We start from the raw sequence: 22,001 nt of genomic DNA, 5'->3' as shown, positions 1-22,001 counted from the left end.
CCCAAAAAAAGCCCGAACTGATACGAGGCAGGAAGCTGCTTCCCTGCAAAGGCACAGCTCTAAAGATGTGCTGTTCTCACGGCCATCACCCAGGTTTGCATGTTGTGAATTCCAGGGTACCAAAAATGTTCCGAGCATTTTGCTTCATCCTGGGTCACACACACAGTAGCACCTGGATTTCATATGCCAGCTACTTCTCATCTTTCAACAACTCAGATTTTAGAATCTTAAATTAACATTTAACAATCACAGATACTACTCTTGCTTCTTCTATCCTTGTGTTCCCCATATTCATTTATCTTATTTTCTTCTTTCCTCATCAGAAAATGTCTATGAGTGGCCACTGAGCAGCCTGGGACCCTTTACCGTATTTGTACCAACAAACAGAGGACTCAAAGGTACCAATGTAAGTAAAAAGCAGTGAGAATTTTGAAGAAGAGGGATTTAGCTCCTTCAGAAATCTGACTTTTTTGATTCAACAGAATCAGAGGAAATTTTTAATCTACTTCTGGCTCACCTTTCAATCTTAGAGTCCAGAGATTGTCTTTTTCCTACTTGAAAGAAAAGCATAATAATTTAGTCAATCAAAGTAGGATACAGACATGTTTTGAGTAAGAGAGAAGTGGCCTGATTTTCAAAATGCTTAACATCCACTACCTTCCACTGAAAGGCAGGACAACTTTGGAGGTCCTTACTGCTTATGCAGGAGCATATAGGTAGGATCTGAACTGAAAACAAGAGAGCTCTGCTTGGTTCAGACTCTATTATTTCACTTCAGAAGAAAACACATCATTTCAGAATTTAACAGTTAGAGGGGAAAAAAAAACATTCATTCTGAGACTCTTTTTTGGAAGAAGACTGTATTGAAATTAACCTTTGTTTTTTTGTTTTTGTAGATAAAGGACCTTCTGAATAACAATCTGAAAGCACAGTACTTTGTGAAACTCCATGTAATCGCTGGTCAGTTGAATACCACTAGCTTGAATAATACTGATGTAATATATACTTTGACTGGCAAGACAGGAGAGATATCAAGGGGAGAGAAGGTAGGTGAATTTCCAGCCTAATCAGCAAGGATACTAGTTCACGTTTTTAATTCAACAAGGAGTACAAAAGGTTTGTCCTCACAGAGATATCAGCTTGCAGAAACTTGAAATCTCATTGGAAAATTTGCCTCTAATATCAGTGAAAACAAAAGTTACTTTTGGAATTGCACCACTGCAGAAGGCTCTAAAATTAAATGATCTTAAATCTGCTGGTACAACTGACAGAGCCAGGGAGGCATTCAAAAAGCCCAAATAAACTCAGAGGTGGTATGGAAGGGAAAAATCATAGAATCAGTAAGTTTGGAATGACTAATAAGACCATCTAATCCAACCATCCACCCATGCCTTAACCTCTCAAATCCCACTGTTTGTGCTAGAAACGTGCATGTACTGTTCACACAGAGCAATCACCAACTGCACTGCAGAGTCTACCTTCCTTTGAGCATCAGCCCAGACATTTTTTGAATTATGCAGGGAAGAGAAACGTTTAACACAAGTAAAATTCACATGGCAGTTTATCATGAAAAATATGGAGTAAAGTTCATCGAAACCCACTTTATTCAACATCTGCAAAACTTGGGGCAGTCTGATGCCACAGTTCATTTCTGAAGCTGACAAAACATTTTATGCTCTAGAACTATTGTTCTTGGCCCACTGTCCTTTAATAGCTTGAGCCTGTGTGAAGGCTGAAATCACATATTTTTCACATTTTTCTAGTAAGCCAGTGACATCTAAGAAAAGAGATCTGTTTTCTTTCTTTAACGGTTATGCATTCCATTTGTAACAGGAAAATATCATTGCTGTCTGAGGCCCATCAGCTTCCTGCAGGCCTCAGTACAATGCACTATCAGCAACATTTTGTTGTTTTAAACATACATATAATATAAGGAAATGGATTGTAGTCCCTTAAGATTACAGGACTTGACCAATTCACTACAACCACATTCTGAACCATTTCCTGACAGACTTTTATTAGTAGCAGCCATCAGAGCCCTTTCAGGTATACTGCTCCCAGCTTGTTCCCTTGGCCTTGCTTCTCTTATGAACTTTGCTATTTTGAAACAAGATAACATGGTCCCAATCCAAACTCAAAGGATTTTTTTCCATTTCCTTGATAGGTATTAGAAGCAATCTTTAGCCTCCCCAGATTTAGATCACCCAGTTGTTGGTAATGGAAGGGGTTGTTAGACACTATTCAACATGCACAGTCACATTCCGTAATAAAAGTTCACTACCCACTGCCTCGCTTCTTTTAGGATAATCAACTAAGAATTAGAATCCAGGGAGGAAGAAGGAAAGGAAAACTTTTGCAAGGCAATATTATTGCTTCCAATGGCATTTTGCATATTGTTGACAAAGCCATGGACAACATGGAGCCAACGTTTGAAAGCAACAAAGAGGTAAGGAGGAAGCTTTATCTGTGTGATGTTGGACTTTCTTTTACAATAGTTTCTTGTTCATTTAATGCAAAGAATGACTGACAGCAGCTAGAGAAACTCTGTTATGCCAGCATGCATCAAGTCAGAGAGACAACATTCAAGGTGAAAAGTAGCAATGTCATTTCTACACCAGGCAGACCTTTTCCACCAAGCTGGATCATCATCATGATTCTACTCAATGCATCTGAGTTGTTCATTCACACTCTGTGCATTCAACTGAACAGAATAACTAAATTAAACAAACTAAAACAAGGAATATTTGCACAGATTCCTGGCATACTTGTGTTCAAATCAGCAACACCTCAAAGACTAAAATTCAGAAACCTATCAATTTGAATGCTTTGGGTTTTTTTGGTGCTCTGCGTACCGTTCAGTTCTCAAAGAGTGCAAATGTTTTCTTTTTCTGTACTTTTCCATTGGAAATACAGAAATAATACCCTGTCAAACACACACACCTTTTACATGTTCTGTGAACATACCATTTTCAGAACTATGATAGACACTAACTCTAAGCCAGCATAACAATGAGGACAAGAAGGCACTGTCATTTCAGCTGCTTACAGACACTGCAATCACTCAAAAATTAAAGAAACCCAAACATATTCAGATCTGTAATAACTGAGACCCAAACCGATTCAGAAAGTAACTTATAAAATTGGCATTCATTCTATGTAATCTATCTAAAATATATTCTGTATTCATCCTATTTCAGGAAACCATAATGTCAGTGCTTCAAGACAATGGAAGATACAGCCAATTTGCATCTTTGATAGAGGTAAGGATCAAGATAAGCAGTTCCATAAAGATATCTTATAATGATTTCCAAAAATAATATGCAAATTTCACTTTCATTTTTAAATCAAAACAGAAAACTGGCCTGGGAATGGATTTACAGCAGGAGAACAGACGTTATACAGTCTTTGTTCCAAGTAACGATGCTCTGAGTAATATGAAAGCTGAGGATCTGGATTACCTGCTTTCTGCAGAGGTACAGTCTTTCTATAGCACAAACTGTTCTTAGAGAATAGAAGTACGTGGAATGTATAGTAGATTCATAAATACGTATTATTCCATCTTTAGTATTCATTTACACTAAGTTCCCATAATCAAGTTTTAAGCCATCTTGAAAAAAGATCAAGACACCTAGAGAGGAATAGGATTTGGGATCACATCTGAAGTGATTGTGGCTCCACACCACGTCCCTGCTCCCTTGCTCTCGCCCTGACCACCACTTGGGAAAGTCCCAAACCCAGACCTAGGATGTGTTACCTCAGCTAGGAATAACTGATGGGAGTGGGTGCCACAAGAGCACTACAAACTGGGGATTACCACTTGTGGGGTCCTGTGGGGTTCTGGGATCATCATATCCCCAGGGTACCTCCTTGCCATTGCTGATGGAATCACAAGTCTCTGGGGGCTGAAAGTGTACCTCTGGATATACCAGGGGTGGTTTACAACACTTAGGTGATTTAGGAGCAAGGGCAAGGACCAGTAGGGCACAAGGCACAAGTTAAGCATTACCACTGATGCAGAAGTTTCCAATTCCAGTGATGATGCAGTTCTCAGCTCCATGCTCTCATATGGACCAGGTTGGGTTTGCATTACTCACATAGTGCTAAAAAAATCCTCTTTCTTGCTCTTGCAGGGTTCACTGAAGCTACTGGAGCTGGTCCGATACCACACTGTTTCCAATGCTGAGGTGAGTGTGGATGCTTCTTAGATTGAGAACTCAAGAGAACTTTTGGCAGGAGTTTTCCAAGAACAACCTCCTCCAGTGCAACCTACAGAAAAGCTTCAAATGAGAGAGGTGGTGCCTCTGCCTTTTCTAAGCGCAGACATTTCCACAGATCTGTAAGGATGCAATCACAGCGATATTTAGGGAGAGGTGATAACTTTGCTTAAACTGGATTCTACAGAGGAGGATACATTAATGTCCTAGTCATAGAATCATAGAATCACCAGGTTTGGAAAAGACCTCCAAGATCATCTACCAGTCCAACCATCCACCCACCATCAATATTTCCCCAGTATGTCATGTCCCTTAGTGCCATATCTGAATGTTTATTGTAAACTGAGACTGAGACTGAATTCACCACCTCCCTGGGCAGTCCATTCCAGAGTCTGATCATTCTTTCAGAGAATAAATGTTTCCTAATATCCAACCTGAACTGCTCCTGGTGCAACTTGAGGCCACCCCCTCTCATCCTATAGCTAGTTACACAGGAGAAGAGGCTGATCCCCACCTCTCTACCACCTCCTTTCAGGTTGTTGTAAAGGGCAATAAGGTCTCCCCTGAGCCTCCTCTTCTCCAGACTGAACAACCCTATTTCCCTCAGCTGCTCCCCATCAGACTTGTGCTCCATACCCCTCACAGCTCCTTTGCCCATCTCTGAACACTCCCCAGGGCCTCAGTGTCTTTCCTGTAGAGAAGGGCCCCAAACTAAACAGTATTCAAGGTGCAGCCTCACCAGAGTTGAGTATAAGGGGATCACCTCCCTGCTGCCGCTGGCTGCACTATTTCTTTCTTATATGAGACAGGACAGAATGCCATTGGCATTCTTGGCTACCTAGGTACACTGCTGGCTCATGTTCAGCCAAGAGTTGACCAACATCCCCAGGTCCATTTCTTCTAGCTCCAAGCCTGCAGCATTGCCTGAGATAGTTGTGGTCAAAGTCCAGGACATGATACTTGGTCTTGTTGAACTTCATCCCATTGACTTCAGTCCAGAAAGCTGTTAAGATGCAGCAAGCAACTAGCTTTGTTGAAGTTTAAAGTAACAGCTCTAACTTCACTATGCTAACAGGTGTGATAGTACAAGGCTACCCATGGAGATAGAGAAAACTGATGGAGTCTTTTGCTCATCCCACAAATAAAGATGGTGTTTTTTGTGAAATCCGTTCGGAAAGAATGATGATATTACATTTATTTCAATTCACTTATATTCATTTCAGCTAGAGATTGCCAGCCTCATCTCAGTAGGACACATCCAAAGCATGGCGAAGCAGTTCCTTAACTTTAACACAACCAGCACTGTAAGTACAAGGCAACATTCACTTGTGGCCAGCTTTCTCTAAGCTAAGATGGAGCAGCCAGCCCACCACTTCTAGTGACTGTTAGAAATTAGTACTGTAAAAGATGCAGGACAAATGTTTTTTATGTAAGGATAGCCTGCAGTCTCTTTCTTCTTATGATTAGCCCCAGTCCAGGAACAGTCCTTACATATGCTCTGTGTGGTTTGGGGTAGGAGAGGAATAGAGAAGTCTATTTCAAATATTTTAGTTTAAAAATTTTCTGTGCATACGTAAGTATTTTTTAATTCCCTTTAATACTATATTTTCTGATCCTGATGAACATAATGAATACTTTTTTAAAGGTGTTAATTTGTCTGTCAGAGCTTTCGATAAACCAGACTTATCAATATATTGAACTCCCTCTGTTCTATGTGTACTGTAATCAAATGTAAATGTTCTAGAGAAAAGATTCATATATGAGAATTATTGTAAAGGCAGAGAAGTTGCATGAGTAAATGCAGAAAGAATATTTATTTTCCTGTGGACTGGGGTGGCTCGTAAATTGTGTCCCATTTTCTTCCCTCTAAACTCCTTTGTCAGAGAGAGCACCACAGAACCCAAGCCTATGTCTGCTGAAACTAAGGAGCTGAAACCATTAGTGATCTTCCTATTCTAGCCAGGCTTTTCATCACCACTTCTACAGGATAATAATGCAGACTAAGAAGAAAACATTAGGTGCCTCTTCTATCAAAGATTATAAAGAAAATGGGCGACATGTGCATGCTTCTTCCACAAATAAGTTTAAGAAAATCTAGGCAGCACATTAAAAATGAGAACCATGACTAGATTATTTTTTTTTAATGGAAAGATCCAATATTGGGAAGTTATGAGACAATGAATTAATGTATTATTAATAATAATGTATTGTTTCACAGGGACAAGTTTTGGTGAGTGGAGAAGAAATGGAAGAAACTGATATTGTTGCAAAAAATGGTCGCATTTTTACTCTTGCAGGAGTTCTTATCCCACCCACCATTGTTCCAATTCTGCCTCATCGGTGTGATGAGACAAAAAGTCAAATTGCAATGGTAAGAAAAACCAAAAAAGTACAATAGCTGTAACTACTCCATGCAACACACATAAAAAAGGGGGAAATCAATATATCAGTGAAATACAGCCACCTGGTGAGCAATGCAACACAGATAATTTGCAAAGAGGGCACAACACTGTTCTGTATTTCAGTGAGTGGGACTTGGTACATCCTATTCAGTTTGGCAACAAAGTGCAGGCCTTTACATTTGATAATACTCAGGTGCTTTTTCTGGTAAGAAGCCTGAGCATCAGGCTGATCCTTTAGTTTGCAGTAAGCATGGCTCCTGTGAGCTATAGCTGGATGGTGTTCAAGCACATATCAGGGCCAGTAAACAGTTCCAGTACAATGATGAAGAACAATTGCCAGCTGAGCTCTTACAAGAGTCCAGAACCACTACTTTCAAACAGATTCTCAGCAGAGCTGAACAGCATCAAAATTTAATAAGGAAAACACAAGAGCTGGCAGTAAGGAGCTATTACCTCTGGCAGTGACTCCAAAGTGCCAGCTGCACAATGTGTCCGTAAATCAGGCAGAGCACACTTAGGACACTATGGTACTTGGAACTCCTTATCAGAAGCCTCACTCTACACTGTGAGAAAAATGATTTAAGGAAAAAAAAAGATAGTGTCTGGCACAAAAATGCTTCCTCAAAGCGAAGTTAGGCACTTTGTCAGCTTTGGTCTTCATGCATAATTAAAATACAATTTAATGTTGAAGGCTTTGTAGCAGAGCACCAATGCCAAAGAGAATACCAGAATGGAGCTTTGCTGTTCTTAGCAGACATTCTGTATTTTCATTCTCAGAAAACAAGAACAATCTCAGCTCGTAAACCCAGCTTGTGGTATCACTGAAAAGGTTGTCAGAAATGGAGGTTACGCACACCTACAACAACTGCACTTCCTTAAATATGGAACTAATGCACACATATCCATGTAACTGTACTTGAATGCTGCTCGTAACTACAAGGCTCAAAGTATGCAGAAGACAGATGAAGACTGGAAGACTACAAAAAAGTTAGAATCATAGAATCATCAAGTTTGGAAAAGACCTTCTAAGATTGTCTAGTCCAACCACCAGCCCATCCCCACCGTGCCCACTAACCATGTCCCTCAGAGTCACATTCTAGGTCACATCCTAGGTAGAGAAAGGGGGCAATAGGTGACACTGTGTGGCACTGAGCAGCAGAGAGAGCAGTGCCATCAGAGGAGACACTTTCCACAGTTATTAGGCAAATTTCGGAGCTCCAAAGGAGAAAAGAGGCACTTGCAGGGATTTTCAGAAACCTTAACAATGGTAGAAGCCTAAGACATTACTACACAGCTTATCACAGAATTTTAATAATGTATTTGTGAAAATACTTTTGAACCATGAATCTTTAGAACTGAGTAGTGGCACCTGTGCTGCGCAGCTATGCGACACACCGATGCTTTCATACATCTGATCCTTTGTTCCCTAATGTGCTGTATGACAGGAGAGATGACTATATCCAAACCAGAACTTGATTCTGTCTCTACCAGCACCAGTGATAAGTGTGGGGCGGATTATGCCATAATTCAGGTTCATGTCCACTTATCCAATCATTATAAAACACAGAGAAGTAACACACTGGATGCCTGCTCTAAGATTAATTCTAGTTTGGTCATGACAAAACACGTTAGCAGTAATGAGTCTCATGGCTTTGACAAACTCCATATCTATGCACTGAAAGGCTCATCCTCTCTGACGTTATTGAACACTGAGCTTGTCTGAGGACTCACCTTTAAAATTGCCACTGTGTTTTCTATTTCCTCAGTGCTGTAATTGCCAGTCTCTGTCACCACCATCTGGTGGTTGGCTTAGCTATTGAGAAAAGACAGCTAAGAATTGAAGACAAAAGCAGCTACTGATGTATCATAGCAGAGTCACATGGAAGCAGAAAATATATTTCTCTTCACCGCCTGTGAAGAAAACACATTAGCTATATACAAGACTCAATTAACTTGGTCTTCCTAAGAAGAAATAAAAAAATCTTAAGTGTAGACTGCACCAGACCCTTAGACAGTCTTCATTAATGCATTATGTGAGGTCAAACAAAGGACACCAGCTAGCTTTTTCTCACGGTTGCCTTTTGTTTAGGAAACTGCCAGGTCTTTAGAAGGGAGTGGAAGACAGAAAATTGAAGATGAAAAAGAGGAAGGAACAAGGAAGGAAAAAAACAGAGCCAATTTTACAATTGCCCACCATTTTGTGTCTTTGTAGTTGGTATAATGCCTTTCCAAACGGTAATCCTAACTGTCTCCATCTAGGGTGTCTGTGCAAGTTGTTTCTCACATGCATTGTCTCCCTGTCCACCGGATTCAAAACCAATTGTAAGTAATGTTTCCTGACACATTCCCCAAGATACAAAATGTATACATCCCCATATGTTGTTTGTTGCTTTTCCAATACAGCAAGAAAAAGAACCCAGATAGTATTACAGAAAACTGCATAAAAATATAAATGTAGGCAGTAGATTAGTCTATTTTTGGCAGCAATTAAAGAGTCAGGTAATTTTAGTGTTACTTTATTTGCTGTATCAAGATCCCTCACATTTCATAGCAGTTATGACTCTTCTCTCAGGCAAAGATCTATTTAGGATAGGGTTTGGTGAGAGAGAGAGTTGAGGAATTAGAATTACTGTGATTATGCTTTGGGAGTTCGTAAATGAAAAATAGAGGAGGGATGCATTTAAATTAGACCACAGATCTGTTAAAAATTTCCTTTTGATTAAGCATCCCAGAAGTAACTATCTGCAGAAATTTTCTTCCCCATGTTATAAAAATCCACTGGTAGTTAGTCCTATATGCCATATTCAGTAATAACCACAGGCAAAATTAAGAAAAATCATGATGATGAATCATTAAAAAAAAAAAAAATGAAAATATGTGACTTCTCGGCAAGATGCTTTGTTATCTGATTAAACTATGTTCCAGTATTAAGACTGCACCACGACACTGTACATTGGTCATAAATACTAATGCTCCCATTTTGTGTGTTTTTCAGCCTTTCTCAAAGCGGACATGCATTATTGAAGGCCCAGCCTATCCAAAAACTGGCTGTACTAGATACTGCAACATAACAATAAAGGTACACAGTTACAGTTCCTTAAGATTAAATGTACACAGGAGTTTTCCGAAGGGTTGTCTTGCGCATCATGATCTATCCTTCAGGGTTGAGATACACATGCTGATAGATGTCCATGCACTTTCCATATCAAACCTTCTACAGGTGGATGAGGGCAAAATACCAGGCAATTTTTTGCCAGTATCGATTCCCCTACCTGCAATAACTCCTCTGTACAACTCATGCATACACTAGTACTTCCAACAAGGCTTTTCAGCTGCCACGTGTTATTGACAACAACAATCTCACGCTAACTGGGCTCCTTGCCCAAACATTGTGATGGCCCCTTTCATCTACACCCACAAAGAACAGCACAGTGTGGATCCCCTGGACCCAGCTGTCCCTGCCACAAGACTTCACGCAATATTCAGAAATAATGAATGATGAACAATCCAAAGTCACAGTCTACTTGCTCTGCTTGTAGTCCTCACAGAAGCCTTTGGCCTCTTGGGAGGCACTTATACCTTTCCTGGCTTCCAGAACTCTGAGTTAGGTGCTGGTGTAAGGGGCTGGTGCCTTCCCTTATACAGATCCCTGTAAATACTGGGTTACTCTGGCTCCATCTGTCTCACTCAGGTTTAACCATTCATTCAGATGGCAGACAGAACTATTTGCTTAATTTTGCAGAAACCTAAGTGTTGCAGAGGCTTCTTCGGCCCCAGCTGCAGTCCATGCCCAGGAGGTTTCTCCAAACCCTGCTCAGGAAATGGACAGGTAAGCAGAACCTCCAACCCCATCCTGCTCTCTTTCAGTTTTGGGGAGGATGGAGTGTGTCCCAAAAGCCCAAGAATAATTTCTGTATTACAGGATTATTTGGTTCTGTAAGATCTGCACAGTCCAGTGATGGCCATGAATTGAGGGGTCCGTTAAAAAGAGGAGGGAAAATGAATCTGTCTCCTCTTAATCACTTGAACTGCAGGTTTGCCTGGTCCCAGTACAGAGGAAAAGCTGGGGTTAAATGACTTCCTCTGAGACTTTTACTCTGCACACTGCAGGGGAGTAACAGATCTCTATTCTTATTTTAAAACTGTGAAAGAAGGTACAGAACAGCAGCAGTGTGACTATAAGCACAAGAAAAATTTTTGTATTAGAAGACATTTTTCATTAAAGATGAGGATCTTTCTAATTGCTTCTCAAAAACAAGGCATGAATAGGTCTCTAATCTCTTTTCAGAGGAGAGAGAATGATTGATTTCAATTTATACATAGAAATCACCTTTCTTCCTTATTGCAGTGCATGGATGGCCTGGAGGGAAATGGGACCTGCATTTGTGCTGAAGCATTTCAAGGCTCTCTCTGCCAGTTCTGCTCAGACCCTGACAAATATGGACCTCAGTGTGACAAAAGTAAGTATAGCCTCACTTCTTATGCCCAAGAATCATAGACTTGTTTAGTTGAAAGGAACCCTTAAAGGCCATCTAGTCCAAATCTCCTGCAATAGACAGGGTCACTCACAGCTAGATCAGGGTGCTCAGAGCCCCTCCAGTCTGACCTTGGACATCACCAGGGATGGGGCTTCTACCACATCTCTGGGCAACATGTTCCAGTGCCTCACCACACTCATTGTAAAAAATTTCTACCTCATATCAAGTCTAAATCTCCTCTGTTGTAGTTTGAAACCTATTCCACTTGTCCTAATCCAACAGACCCTGGTAAGGAATCTGTCCCCTTCTCTATTACTGCTCCCCTTTAGATACTGAAAGGCTGCCTTCATGTCTCCTTGGAGCCTTCTCTTCTCCAGGCTGAACAGCCCCAGCTCTCTCAGCCTGTCCTGATAGGGGGGTGTTTCATCCTTTGGATCATTCTTGTTGCCTTCTGCATGAACTCCAGCAGTTACTCCCAGTACTTTCCATACTGGGAGAGAATGGGATTTTCCCTTTATACTCTAGTATAAAGTAGTTTATATCCTAATATATTCTATTATACACTAAGGCAGGTGCTAAATGCTACATAAACAATCTGCATAGCAGATGAGATGGATGTCTCTGAGTCAGGTTCATTTCTTATTTCAAAGGAATAAATTTAAGCCTAGCCTAGATTTAGAGAAAATCTTCTCACTGGCTTAACTGGGTTTTCTGTGTCATATCTCACTTGATATTAATTTATTATTTCTTTCTTTTCTGTCTCCCTCACACGAGTAATTGAAATGAAAATCTTTTCTATTCATTGCTGTTCTGCTGTTGCCTACACTTAGAACAGAATCTGTCTACAGTGACGAATGTATGCAATCCAAGAAAAACTAAATCTATAAAGAGATTATAATTAGGTCTGCCTAATAATCATCCCTATTGAATAATATCTTATCTACTAAATAGTTCATAGCGTTAGCAGTCATCTTCTGAAAGTGAATTTTCAGTGTGAATTTTTCACTGTGATTTTCACAATTTCACAAGTGATTTTCAGTGAATTTTTCACTGAAAAATTTAATCTTGCTATGTCAAACTATACTGCATTGAATAGAATCATTAAAGTTGGAAAAGACCTCTAAGATCACCTAGTCCAACCACCAGCCTATCCCCACCATGCCCACTAACCATGTTCCTCAGTGCCACATCCACACAGTTCTAGACCACCTCCAGGGATGGTGATTCCACCACCTCCCTGGGCAGCCTGTACCACTGCAGCACCGCTCTTTCTAAGAAATTGTTCCTAATATCCAACCTGAATCTCCCCTGGTGCAACTTATTTGAAAGTCTATAGAATAGGTGTCTTGAAATATAAATATATTCCCCAACTTTATAATGCTTTTCTAGTCTTTTTGCTGTGAAACAGCCTGCCTTTCATCAGCCATGGCTTATTAAGATCCAGAGGTACGTGGACAAAAACTGAAAGACAAATTCTATAAGAAAAGCTGAAATTGCCTAAGCTCCAACCCTGGCCAGGGATTGGCTTCACTAATTGCTACTTGGGATTGCAGAAGCGTTACCTATCAGGCTCATTGGACATACTGATGTGCCTCCCATCAGCACTGATCAGTGCAGTCATAGCAGTGTGGCTAGGTCTGTGCTGCTGATTTGTGCGTTGGCCCAGCTGATTCTAGACTGCAAAATTTGTAGGATTGCAGACACGGTATTTGAAGGCCTCGTATATTGTTGGAACTGCATCAGAAGTTGTGCAATTAAAAAACTTTTGCCTTAATAACCCAGGACACAGTACTTTGCTGCCTGAAATACTTTAAATTTCACTGATAGATAAGTGCCATACAATAGATTTTAAAAAGTTATCTGTGAAAGATACCTGAAAAGACATGGAAATGATAAAAAAAATAAGTTCCTCCAATAAAAAGAGAAAAATATGAAAGATTAGATACAAGAATAAAAGAGCAATTGATTCATATGCTGTACAAGGACAGATGTCTTTTGCCACTACGGAATTGCACATTGTGTTTTATCTCTGGTAGAGTGCCTCTGCATTTATGGGAAGTGTGATAACCGAATAGACAGTGATGGAATCTGTCTTCCTGGATCATGCAGAAATGGATACATTGGGAAATTCTGTGATAAGGCAGTTGTTCCCTGCGAGCCCTCTCTGCAGCTCTGCCATGAGCATGCAGACTGTCAGCTTAGTGATGGTGCAGTGAGGTAAGTCAGCAATTTCCATCTAATTAATATTGAATATGATGCAGCACTTTCCCACTTTCTTGATCAAAGCCACACCTTGTAGCAGCACACAAACATCAGCCACTGAACTACTGCTATGCAGCAAATAAGTGAAGCACAGACCTTATCCATTTCCACTTCCTGGTAAGAATTAAGAGCTGTAAGTTCCTTATCCCATACAATATCTTAAAGACCGATCAGATAATGTTTATGGATCTGACCATTGTTAGAAGGCTGCCCTCCTTCTAACAATGCCCTACAAGGGCTCTTTATTTCTGACCTTCCCTTAGTGAACTAGCAGTTTGAGCCTTACTGAAAAACTATGGAACTCCTATTGCAGTTTGGGGATAAATAACTCAATGAAGTCAGCCCAGATACAATTCAGATGCTGTAGCACTATGAGTCCATGACTGAACTGGTCATAAAACTGTTCCTACAGACAGCTATCTTTGCTTGCTTATGCCCACCTTGACCATCACATGCAGCAAGTTTGCTTCTTGCTTCATTGCACTAGTAATGAGTCATTGCAGTAAGCAGAATGCTGGATACTGCATAACTGTGCTTCAGAAATTCCTCCCTCTTGGAGAGGGAGGGACCAGGGAAACAAAGGAGGTCTTGGTCTTGTATGTACTTCAAATAGAAAACTATCTTCTGTGTCAGTGAAAGAAAAAACATCAATTTAGAAGTATTACCTTACCTTTGCCAAGATCATATTAGCACTGAATTAATTTCACTCTCAATTTCATACATGAGAACAGATCCCTGGTTTGTATTAAACCAGTCATGTATTCTCAGGGGGGGAAGGGAGGGAGAGGGGAATGAGAGAGAGGGAGGGTGTGGAAATAAAACAACATGCACTGTTTGCATCATGAATCCAAGGTGACCAGTTTTAAATTGTCTTTAAGTTGCCTATAAATAACATATTAGAGTAGAAAACATTTCCTTAATTTTACAGCATCCCTAACACATTCAGTGATTTTCCTCTCCTCTTGTCTCTATAGCTGTGTTTGCAAGTCTGGCTATGAGGGAGATGGCATGACCTGCAGCAGAGTCGATCCCTGTGCTAGTTTAAATTCAGGTGGCTGCAATATACATGTAAGTATAGGCTTTTCCTCTGAGCCTAGCACCACAAAAAAAAGCAGGCAACAAGCAAAGTAATGAGCAAGGTTTGGATGAAATATTTCCAAAAGAAATATTTCAAGGTCTGCAGTTTCAAGGTCTTTCTCTGACAGGGATATTATTATTGCTTAGACCTAAAGGTGAATGCCACTTAACTGTCCATAGCCAAGGTAAGCCATGACATGTTCCAGCCAAGCAGCAGCAACATAGCTCTGGTGGAAACAAAGTTAGGATAAAAAGGAATTTTCCTTCCATTCAGAGGCAGCTACAAGAAAGTCTTAAAGTAGAACACACCCAAGTAAGGAATTAAAGATCTTCAACTATTAGCCTCTCTCACAGGAGCTATTCAGAAGTCTGTGTGAATAGTTGTCCCCCACAGGTGGCATTTGCCCATCCCAGTGTGTGGGCCTAAGGTCTGACCTCAGAGACATTAACACACAGGGAATTTTATTTCCCTTGCTGGTCCAGGGTTGGATGTTGCTTGGATGTTAGTGCGAGCTTTTCTTTTTGCCCCTGACAGCAGTTTTGTGGATTAAGGAGGATTTGATGCTCCATAGTTTCTACTGCTGCAGCCAAGAGCCTACTTCTTTGCACCCAGTGCCAATTTTACCCAAAAGATTACAGCATGGTCCTGCTGCCAGCAGGGGTGAGCGAGCCTCCTTGGCTGAGCTGCTCCCTACCAGGTTTGCATGCCCTTGCCTGCACAAATGGAGATTATTTTTTCTGTCCTTTGCTCCCTTCTCAGGCTGAGTGCATTCAAACAGGCTCAGGAGGGCACGTGTGTGCTTGCCAGCCAGGATGGACAGGCGATGGATGGGACTGCTCAGCCATCAACAACTGCCTACTGCCTTCCATGTCTGGATGCCATGAAAATGCCACATGCATATACATTGGGCCTGGTCAGGTAAGGCCTCACATTATTCTCACATTCTGCACCAGTTCTCACTTGTTTTGTTCTGCTGGCACTTCCTGCCCTCATTCATCCCCAGGCTCTCCTTTCCCTCCAGGCCACATGCCCATTTCCACACAAAGCAGCCTCCCACAGCTCCTATTCCATTTTTTGCTTGTGTTATTTCTCCAGGAGCAAATACTGTAAAGTACATTAGGTGTCTAGTATCAAGGTCTACTGGAGGTATTAGTCAGTCACATTCCACTGAAGTCACTGGAGCTATGCAGGAACATGGACAGACTTATCTGCCAACGTCTAGAGCATGTACACAGTTTTAATCATTATAATATATTGCCGTGTTTTATTGAAACAACAGAATGACTGCAAGTGTAAAGATGGATTTAGAGGGAATGGAATTGAATGCACACCCATAAACTCATGCCTGGAACAAAATGGAAAATGCCATCATCTGGTGAGTAATAAGTCATTCTTTGAACAGAGTGTTCAGATACGTATCACACCTCACCTTCTGTGCACACCATAGAATTTCCTTGCCATTTCAAACCTGCAATTTTTGCTCAAGATTAAATAGAGCTTTTCAGTCCAAGCAGTGATACTGCCACCAAAAACACTACACAAGTTACGTCAGTATAGTACGTGCATTGGGCTGCTCCCATTTCCACCTTCACGGAAGGCACTCTCTGGAGTGAATGCCTTCTGCTTCTCTATCAGCAACTACAATCTGGATGCAATAGTTTTTTGAGACATTTACCTGAGTCACACATCTCTAACAGGACATCTGTCAGTTTTACAAGTAACTGTGTATGTTCAATGGACCTGCGGGCTTTGCAGAGAGAACACTGGGAAAGAGATAAAGTAAAAAGCAGAGAAAACTAGAGGATGGATATATGTTAATCAGATGAAGAGGCAGGGCTCAGTATTTGGAGGAAGTAAGAAAGGGTTTAGTTTCATGAATTTAGTACAACAAGGGAATTAGTGCCCTCAGTTGGTGGAGTTTATCTTATGGGAAGGTAAGGAGGCTCATGGAAGATGGAACAGAAATACTTTGCTGAGATAATGTCTATATATGTATGTATATTGGGAAGGGTTGACAGGCCATCCTTGCCCTGGAGTAGCCTTCTGAGTATTTGACAGTCTTTCTCTCTCTCTCTTTCTGGTGTAAAGGCAACTTGTCAGCTTGAGCCTTCGTATGGCTGGGAGTGTGTGTGCCCCAAGGGCTATGAAGGAGATGGCAGAATATGCTATGGAAATGCTGCAGATGTAAGTAAGATGTTTATCATCTCCAAGCACAGGACCTACTGCACATTTATTATACTGGATCTTAACCAGACAGCAGTCATTATAAATAGTTAGAAAAATGTGATGCCCAACAGTGCTGACTGCAGAGTGTTTCTGCTGGAGACTCATGTCTGATACAGAAATTATCTGTTCTGTTCAAAAACGTATCTTGGAAAGAGGCCTAATGGATATAAGTGTATTTCTTTAAGACAAATTATAAAGTGCCAGCCTCAGAGTCCTAACTTCATATATTCTAAGCAGTCCTAATTTCACATATGCTAAGCACTCATATCCCAGCTGGGAATGGCAGGCTCTCAGCTCCATCAAAATTCTGCCTTGAGCTATCTCAATCGAGATGGTCAATTTATCACATTACTCAAACCATGCAGACTGACAGACAAATAAAATCCAAACAAGTAAATTGGAAAAATAAATGTGCTTTTAACATTGTAGGAAAAATGAAAGTGTCAGCTGTCTGAGCCATTGGCAGCAATCTTACATGCCTCCTGGCACTATCTCCCATCCTTGCTTATACCATCATCTATTATCTGTTCCAAGAATTGTGGCAGAATAAAAGCAGAATTACATGTGAGGTGTTGTAGAAAGGCCACACACAGTGGGTTACTCCACAAGCTACAGCAAGAGTGTTTAGTATTTAGCTTGTTAAAGCTTACATAATCATTGTTCTCTCTTTCTGTTTTCAATCAGGAGTTATCTACTCTATCAGAGGCAACAGCATTTAACCAATGGATTAATGTAAGTACTTTATCAACTTTATGGTTGATATTTTAGTATGTTCAAGTCCACAGAAAACCGTAAGTCTTTTAGCCTTTAGAAATGAAAACCCCAAAGCAATATTCAATATTATCTCATGCTGTAGAGACTTCAGCTATTTAAAGAAATTGGAGTATTTCTACCACTAGTCAACAGCCATACTGATCATCCAATTCTCGATTTCTCTCTGAAAACCAGTTCCTGGTCCCAAATTCAAGCAGGCAAGAAAGCTCCACGAGTAGAAGAGTTAGTTACAAGCCTGCTTTCTGAGGCAGGGTCTACCTAGGCCATGGCCTACCCTGTAGCACCAGGGTACATGCAGAGCCTGAGTATGCCCCAGGGAGATCCTCTCATCTTTCCTCATGCAATTTAACTACAAACAAGTAGAGAGACAGGCAATGCCTTACTGCTCTCATTCTCACTGAGCCTAGTGCCAGGAAAACATTACTATATGGCTGATCATTGTATTGCTGCTACATCAAGCACTAAGGAAAAAATTTTGTCTCCAGCCAGGCTTGACTTCAGTGCAGGAAATGAAGTGTATTAATGTGTTTGGCTTTAGATCAGGGAAAGATTATCAACTTAAATTTTATAAAAAAGAAGTTCTAGATAGGTTGATTAACACTGGCAACTTCTTATTTCCATATGTATCACCTATTACTAGGGCAGCAATAATATTAGAGACCCTACCCACTGAAATGAGCATTGGTACAAGTAAGATCAAAAACAGTTCTTCTACAGAGTTTAAAACATAAGTGTGTAGCAAGTATATGGACACATGAAAGGAACAGTGATAAGCTGATGAGTGGCACATGAAGCAGCAGTCATGGCATATTAGCTGCTTTCATGCTTTTCAAAGTTTGACAGTTTGGGGACCATTAAAACATGCAATTGCAAAAGGAAGCTTAGGGAACTACTTGAAAGTAAGGCCGGTATGGCTGATTTAGATCTGTTAGCTGCCTGGCCCTGGGCTCAGATTGCAGCACCAGCAGCTCTAAAGGGAGCAAAACTAATGAAATTAAAGAAATGAGCATAATAGGAGAGGCTGCTCACCTGCTAATGTGCTCTTTAGATAATGAAGCAGGGGAAAAAAAAAGAAAAAAAGATTTTTTTCCCAGGGAGCAGACATCATTTCCTGAAACAGAAGTGCGGAAATTCCTGCTACTCTTTAAATTTATTTACTGTTACAGTAAATGACAGTAGCTAAAAACATGAGCAAGACAGGGAGGTACATCCATCTGTGTGGTTTTTAACTTCATACTTGAACAGGAATGTGATGTTTACCACGTTTCATAACCAAAGATTTTTCTTGCTGGTCAAGAAGGTTGAGAAAAGGAAGCCTGTTGCTATTTTTATACTTAAATATTTGGAAGGAGACATTGGTGATGGCTAGAAAGAAAGATGATCTTAACAGAGACAAAATTCCCAGCTATTTAAGGGAACTGATTCCCTTCTTGACTTAAAAACCAGTATGAGTATTGAAGGATTATCCAAGATAAGCCAGGCAGCATACTAGCCAAAATATGAAAGGTAGAATGCAAGTTCATATGGCTCCCTCAAGTTTTGCAGTATCAAAAATGGCAACTTGCGAAAAGTTTGGAGAACCATGTATTCAGATAGATCATACTCCATTCAAATCTTCAGCTCTCCTTTTTCTACCCCACAAAAATCAGTCAGTCAATCAACCAACCAACCAATCAATCAATATAAACAGGTGGAAAAATATTCTCCAGTGAAGATTTGCTTTGACTTTAAGGTAAACATGAACATATAGGGGATGATGCATACTACAAAGCCTACATCCCCCAGCTAAAATCATGGCTGTCAGAGCAGAAAAACCCATGGAAGTGCTGGTGTGCACTGTTGTACATCTTGAAAAATCCCAGTCAATTCCAAATCCAGTCGTATTCCAAATGTGAACATTGCATTACATGGATTTCTTGTTTCACGGATCACAAACCTCCTATCTATTAAGTAGGCAGGAGCATTCCGCAAGAGCAGGTTACTGCAGTTATGAGTGACTAGCAGAACTTAGCCCACTGATTTTCTTTTTTAACATTTAGGAACATAAAATAGAACCCAAAAGACAGGGCAGCTTTGGTGGGAGGTGATATGACTTCCCTCACGTGTTTCATGATAAAAAAAATCAATTCTGACCTGAACTTTTTTGTTGCCCTTTAAATGCTGTCAATCTATTCTGTAAAATATAGATACTCATTTACTATTTTTGTTCAGCTCTAAGTACTTCTGTTCAAGTCATTGCTCAGTTTAATAGTTTTCCCTCCTCAGGCCAGTCACAAAGCACGTCACACACCCCACCTTGCTAGTAAGTCAGTGGCAGCTATTTATATGTCGTAATTAGGATTAATTCTTTTACTTTTCTTATTTTCATGCAGGATGCTCAGTTAAACTCAGTGTTGTCCACCACCTCAAATCTAACTGTCCTCGTGCCTTCTCTTCAAGCAATTGAAAACATGGATGAAGATGAAAAAGATTTTTGGATGTCAAAGAGTAATATCCCAACCCTACTGAAGTACGTAATGGTTTTGTTTTTCTGTGAATTGCTTTTCATTCCAAACAAGTCTTTGATATGAAGTCCCCACAGCAAGACAGCTACAATATTTTTAAGGGAGGCACACAGTATTTTACTTCTAGTTACAGTACTATAAATCTCTGTAGCAGCTTCACTGAAAACAGAAACATTATTTGTATCATGCCAGAAATGTTTAAAGGCTAAGCTAAGATCAAAACATAGCTGAACTAGGCATTGTACAAACCATTTCTGCTTTAAACCACAGTTTTAGACAAAATAAATGCATTTGGGGGTGGAGGGGGAGAGAAGAAAAAAAAAAAAAGAAAGAAAAAAAACTGAGAAAATGCAAAACTTTAAAATCCAGTTCATTTCTTTTAGGTATCATCTACTGACAGGAGCTTTCAGCTTTGCCGATTTCCAGAATTTATCATCTTCTGATATGCTGCCAACATCCCTACAGAGCAACTTCCTACACTTATCTAAAGAAAATGGGGTGAGATGACCTGCAAACCACTGCGGTACCAAACATAAGACCCTGACATCTCTGCTGACAGCATGCTCACGTTAAAAACCATATAGATATTATGCACCTGTAGTTTGAAAAAGACTATGCCATAAAATTAAAGGAATAGATCAATTATATGGGGCCCTCTTGGCAAAACACTAATGTGATTTTCCCCACAAATTGTCCCAGCTGAAATTCATCAGCAGTATTATTTATTCCTAATGTCTTGTAGTAAAACAGAAGTGCAACCTAGTCTGTGAACTAATTTAAGACGAAACACATCAGGGAAACCCAATAACTTATTTTAGGAAACTGGAAACATAGGAAGAAGAAGTGATGTCATGCAAATATCTGCATGTGCAACTCAATAGTCTCAGATCACACAGAGGTGTTTTTAAAGGTAAGTAGTTACCACTGACAGCCCTTCATCCTCAGCCTTTTTATATAGCACTCCATGTTCTGAAGAGAAGTATTTTCTAGACATACTTATGACACGTTTAAGCACATCAGTCCTGTTACAGGAGGAAAGAGTTCTCCACATTGAGAAAAAAAAGCATGTTGTTCCTGAGGGACGCAAAGACACAGCAGAGTGTGACAGTGGAGGTACAGAATGAAGCTCACCCTGACTCAGGTGGAGCAAGCCCCCCTGCCCCAAATGGCCAAACAGGTATAACCATGTGGCTTTGCTGGTCAGCAGGTGGGTGCAGCACAAAGTCCCTGGGTTATGGTTTCCAGAAGAGAATTCAACATCAGGACCAGATTGGTGCAAAGCAGAGCCATGGTAGAACCTCAGGCCAGAGTCTATGAAGCTGTGAAAACCCACAGCACAAACCACCAGGAAACCATTGCCACCATGGTGCCAAACCCTTCCTTTTCTCCTCTTGTCCTTTCAGAACCTCACTGTTGAGGGTGCTCACATTGTGACTGGTGACATCGCATCCACAAATGGGATCATACATGTTATTGATAAGGTACGTGGCCAAGCAGAGAGGGTTCATTCCTCTGCAACCAAAATCCAACAGAATGTAGTCAATGGCTCTTGCAAATAAATTATTTGAGCAGAAGAACATCTGCTCCTGCATCTGCTCCTTGCAGCTGCAACCACAGCATTTGCACAGGTGGGATACACTTTTGTATTAAAACTTTAAAGCATCTACTTTCTTTCTAGGTTCTGACCCCCCTGCGAAGCACCATCATGCCGAGGCTACTAGCCCGTCTTGAGCAAATGCCCGACTACTCCATTTTCAGGGGCTACATTATTGTAAGTTTTCACAACTTTTTAAAGATAGGAGCTTGAATTTGAACTGGTATCAGAGTATCAGTGATCATCCCATAGTGATTTGTGTTTTTTATGTATTTTGCAACAGCAATACGGCCTGGCAAATGAAATAGAAGCTGCAAACACATACACAGTGTTTGCCCCAAATAATGGTGCCATAGAAAATTACCTGAGGGATAAAAAGGTTGCTACTCTGGTATGTATTACTCACAGGGTATGTCTTAACAACTGAGGGTCTCATTTCAGTTTCAAGTGGATGGATTGAAAGGATACA

At 40.5% G+C, this 22,001-nt stretch overlaps 1 protein-coding gene across 1 annotated transcript in view; it reads left to right on the top strand.

Annotated features, from left to right (window-relative positions):
* STAB2 (stabilin 2) overlaps window positions 1–22,001 on the top strand; it is a 78,639-nt gene that overhangs the window by 23,247 nt on the left and 33,391 nt on the right. Inside the window, exons 11-33 of the mRNA XM_042890149.1 lie at window positions 324–406; window positions 897–1,046; window positions 2,303–2,446; window positions 3,198–3,260; window positions 3,354–3,473; window positions 4,131–4,184; window positions 5,438–5,518; window positions 6,433–6,585; window positions 8,876–8,938; window positions 9,612–9,695; window positions 10,359–10,445; window positions 10,965–11,076; window positions 13,131–13,311; window positions 14,331–14,424; window positions 15,194–15,352; window positions 15,714–15,809; window positions 16,523–16,618; window positions 17,345–17,392; window positions 19,807–19,943; window positions 20,322–20,436; window positions 21,342–21,419; window positions 21,617–21,709; window positions 21,816–21,923. Of these exons, the coding sequence (XP_042746083.1) occupies window positions 324–406; window positions 897–1,046; window positions 2,303–2,446; window positions 3,198–3,260; window positions 3,354–3,473; window positions 4,131–4,184; window positions 5,438–5,518; window positions 6,433–6,585; window positions 8,876–8,938; window positions 9,612–9,695; window positions 10,359–10,445; window positions 10,965–11,076; window positions 13,131–13,311; window positions 14,331–14,424; window positions 15,194–15,352; window positions 15,714–15,809; window positions 16,523–16,618; window positions 17,345–17,392; window positions 19,807–19,943; window positions 20,322–20,436; window positions 21,342–21,419; window positions 21,617–21,709; window positions 21,816–21,923 (2,399 nt within the window). The remainder of the gene's footprint in view (window positions 1–323; window positions 407–896; window positions 1,047–2,302; window positions 2,447–3,197; window positions 3,261–3,353; window positions 3,474–4,130; window positions 4,185–5,437; window positions 5,519–6,432; window positions 6,586–8,875; window positions 8,939–9,611; window positions 9,696–10,358; window positions 10,446–10,964; window positions 11,077–13,130; window positions 13,312–14,330; window positions 14,425–15,193; window positions 15,353–15,713; window positions 15,810–16,522; window positions 16,619–17,344; window positions 17,393–19,806; window positions 19,944–20,321; window positions 20,437–21,341; window positions 21,420–21,616; window positions 21,710–21,815; window positions 21,924–22,001) is intronic.

The sequence above is a fragment of the Lagopus leucura genome, unplaced genomic scaffold, assembly GCF_019238085.1.
Source record: "Lagopus leucura isolate 7727_CA_CO unplaced genomic scaffold, USGS_WTPT01 Super-Scaffold_100159, whole genome shotgun sequence".
Lineage (NCBI taxonomy): Eukaryota > Metazoa > Chordata > Aves > Galliformes > Phasianidae > Lagopus > Lagopus leucura.
The sequence above is the reverse complement of the archived record's forward strand: the minus strand, read 5'-3'. Positions and strand labels throughout refer to the sequence as shown.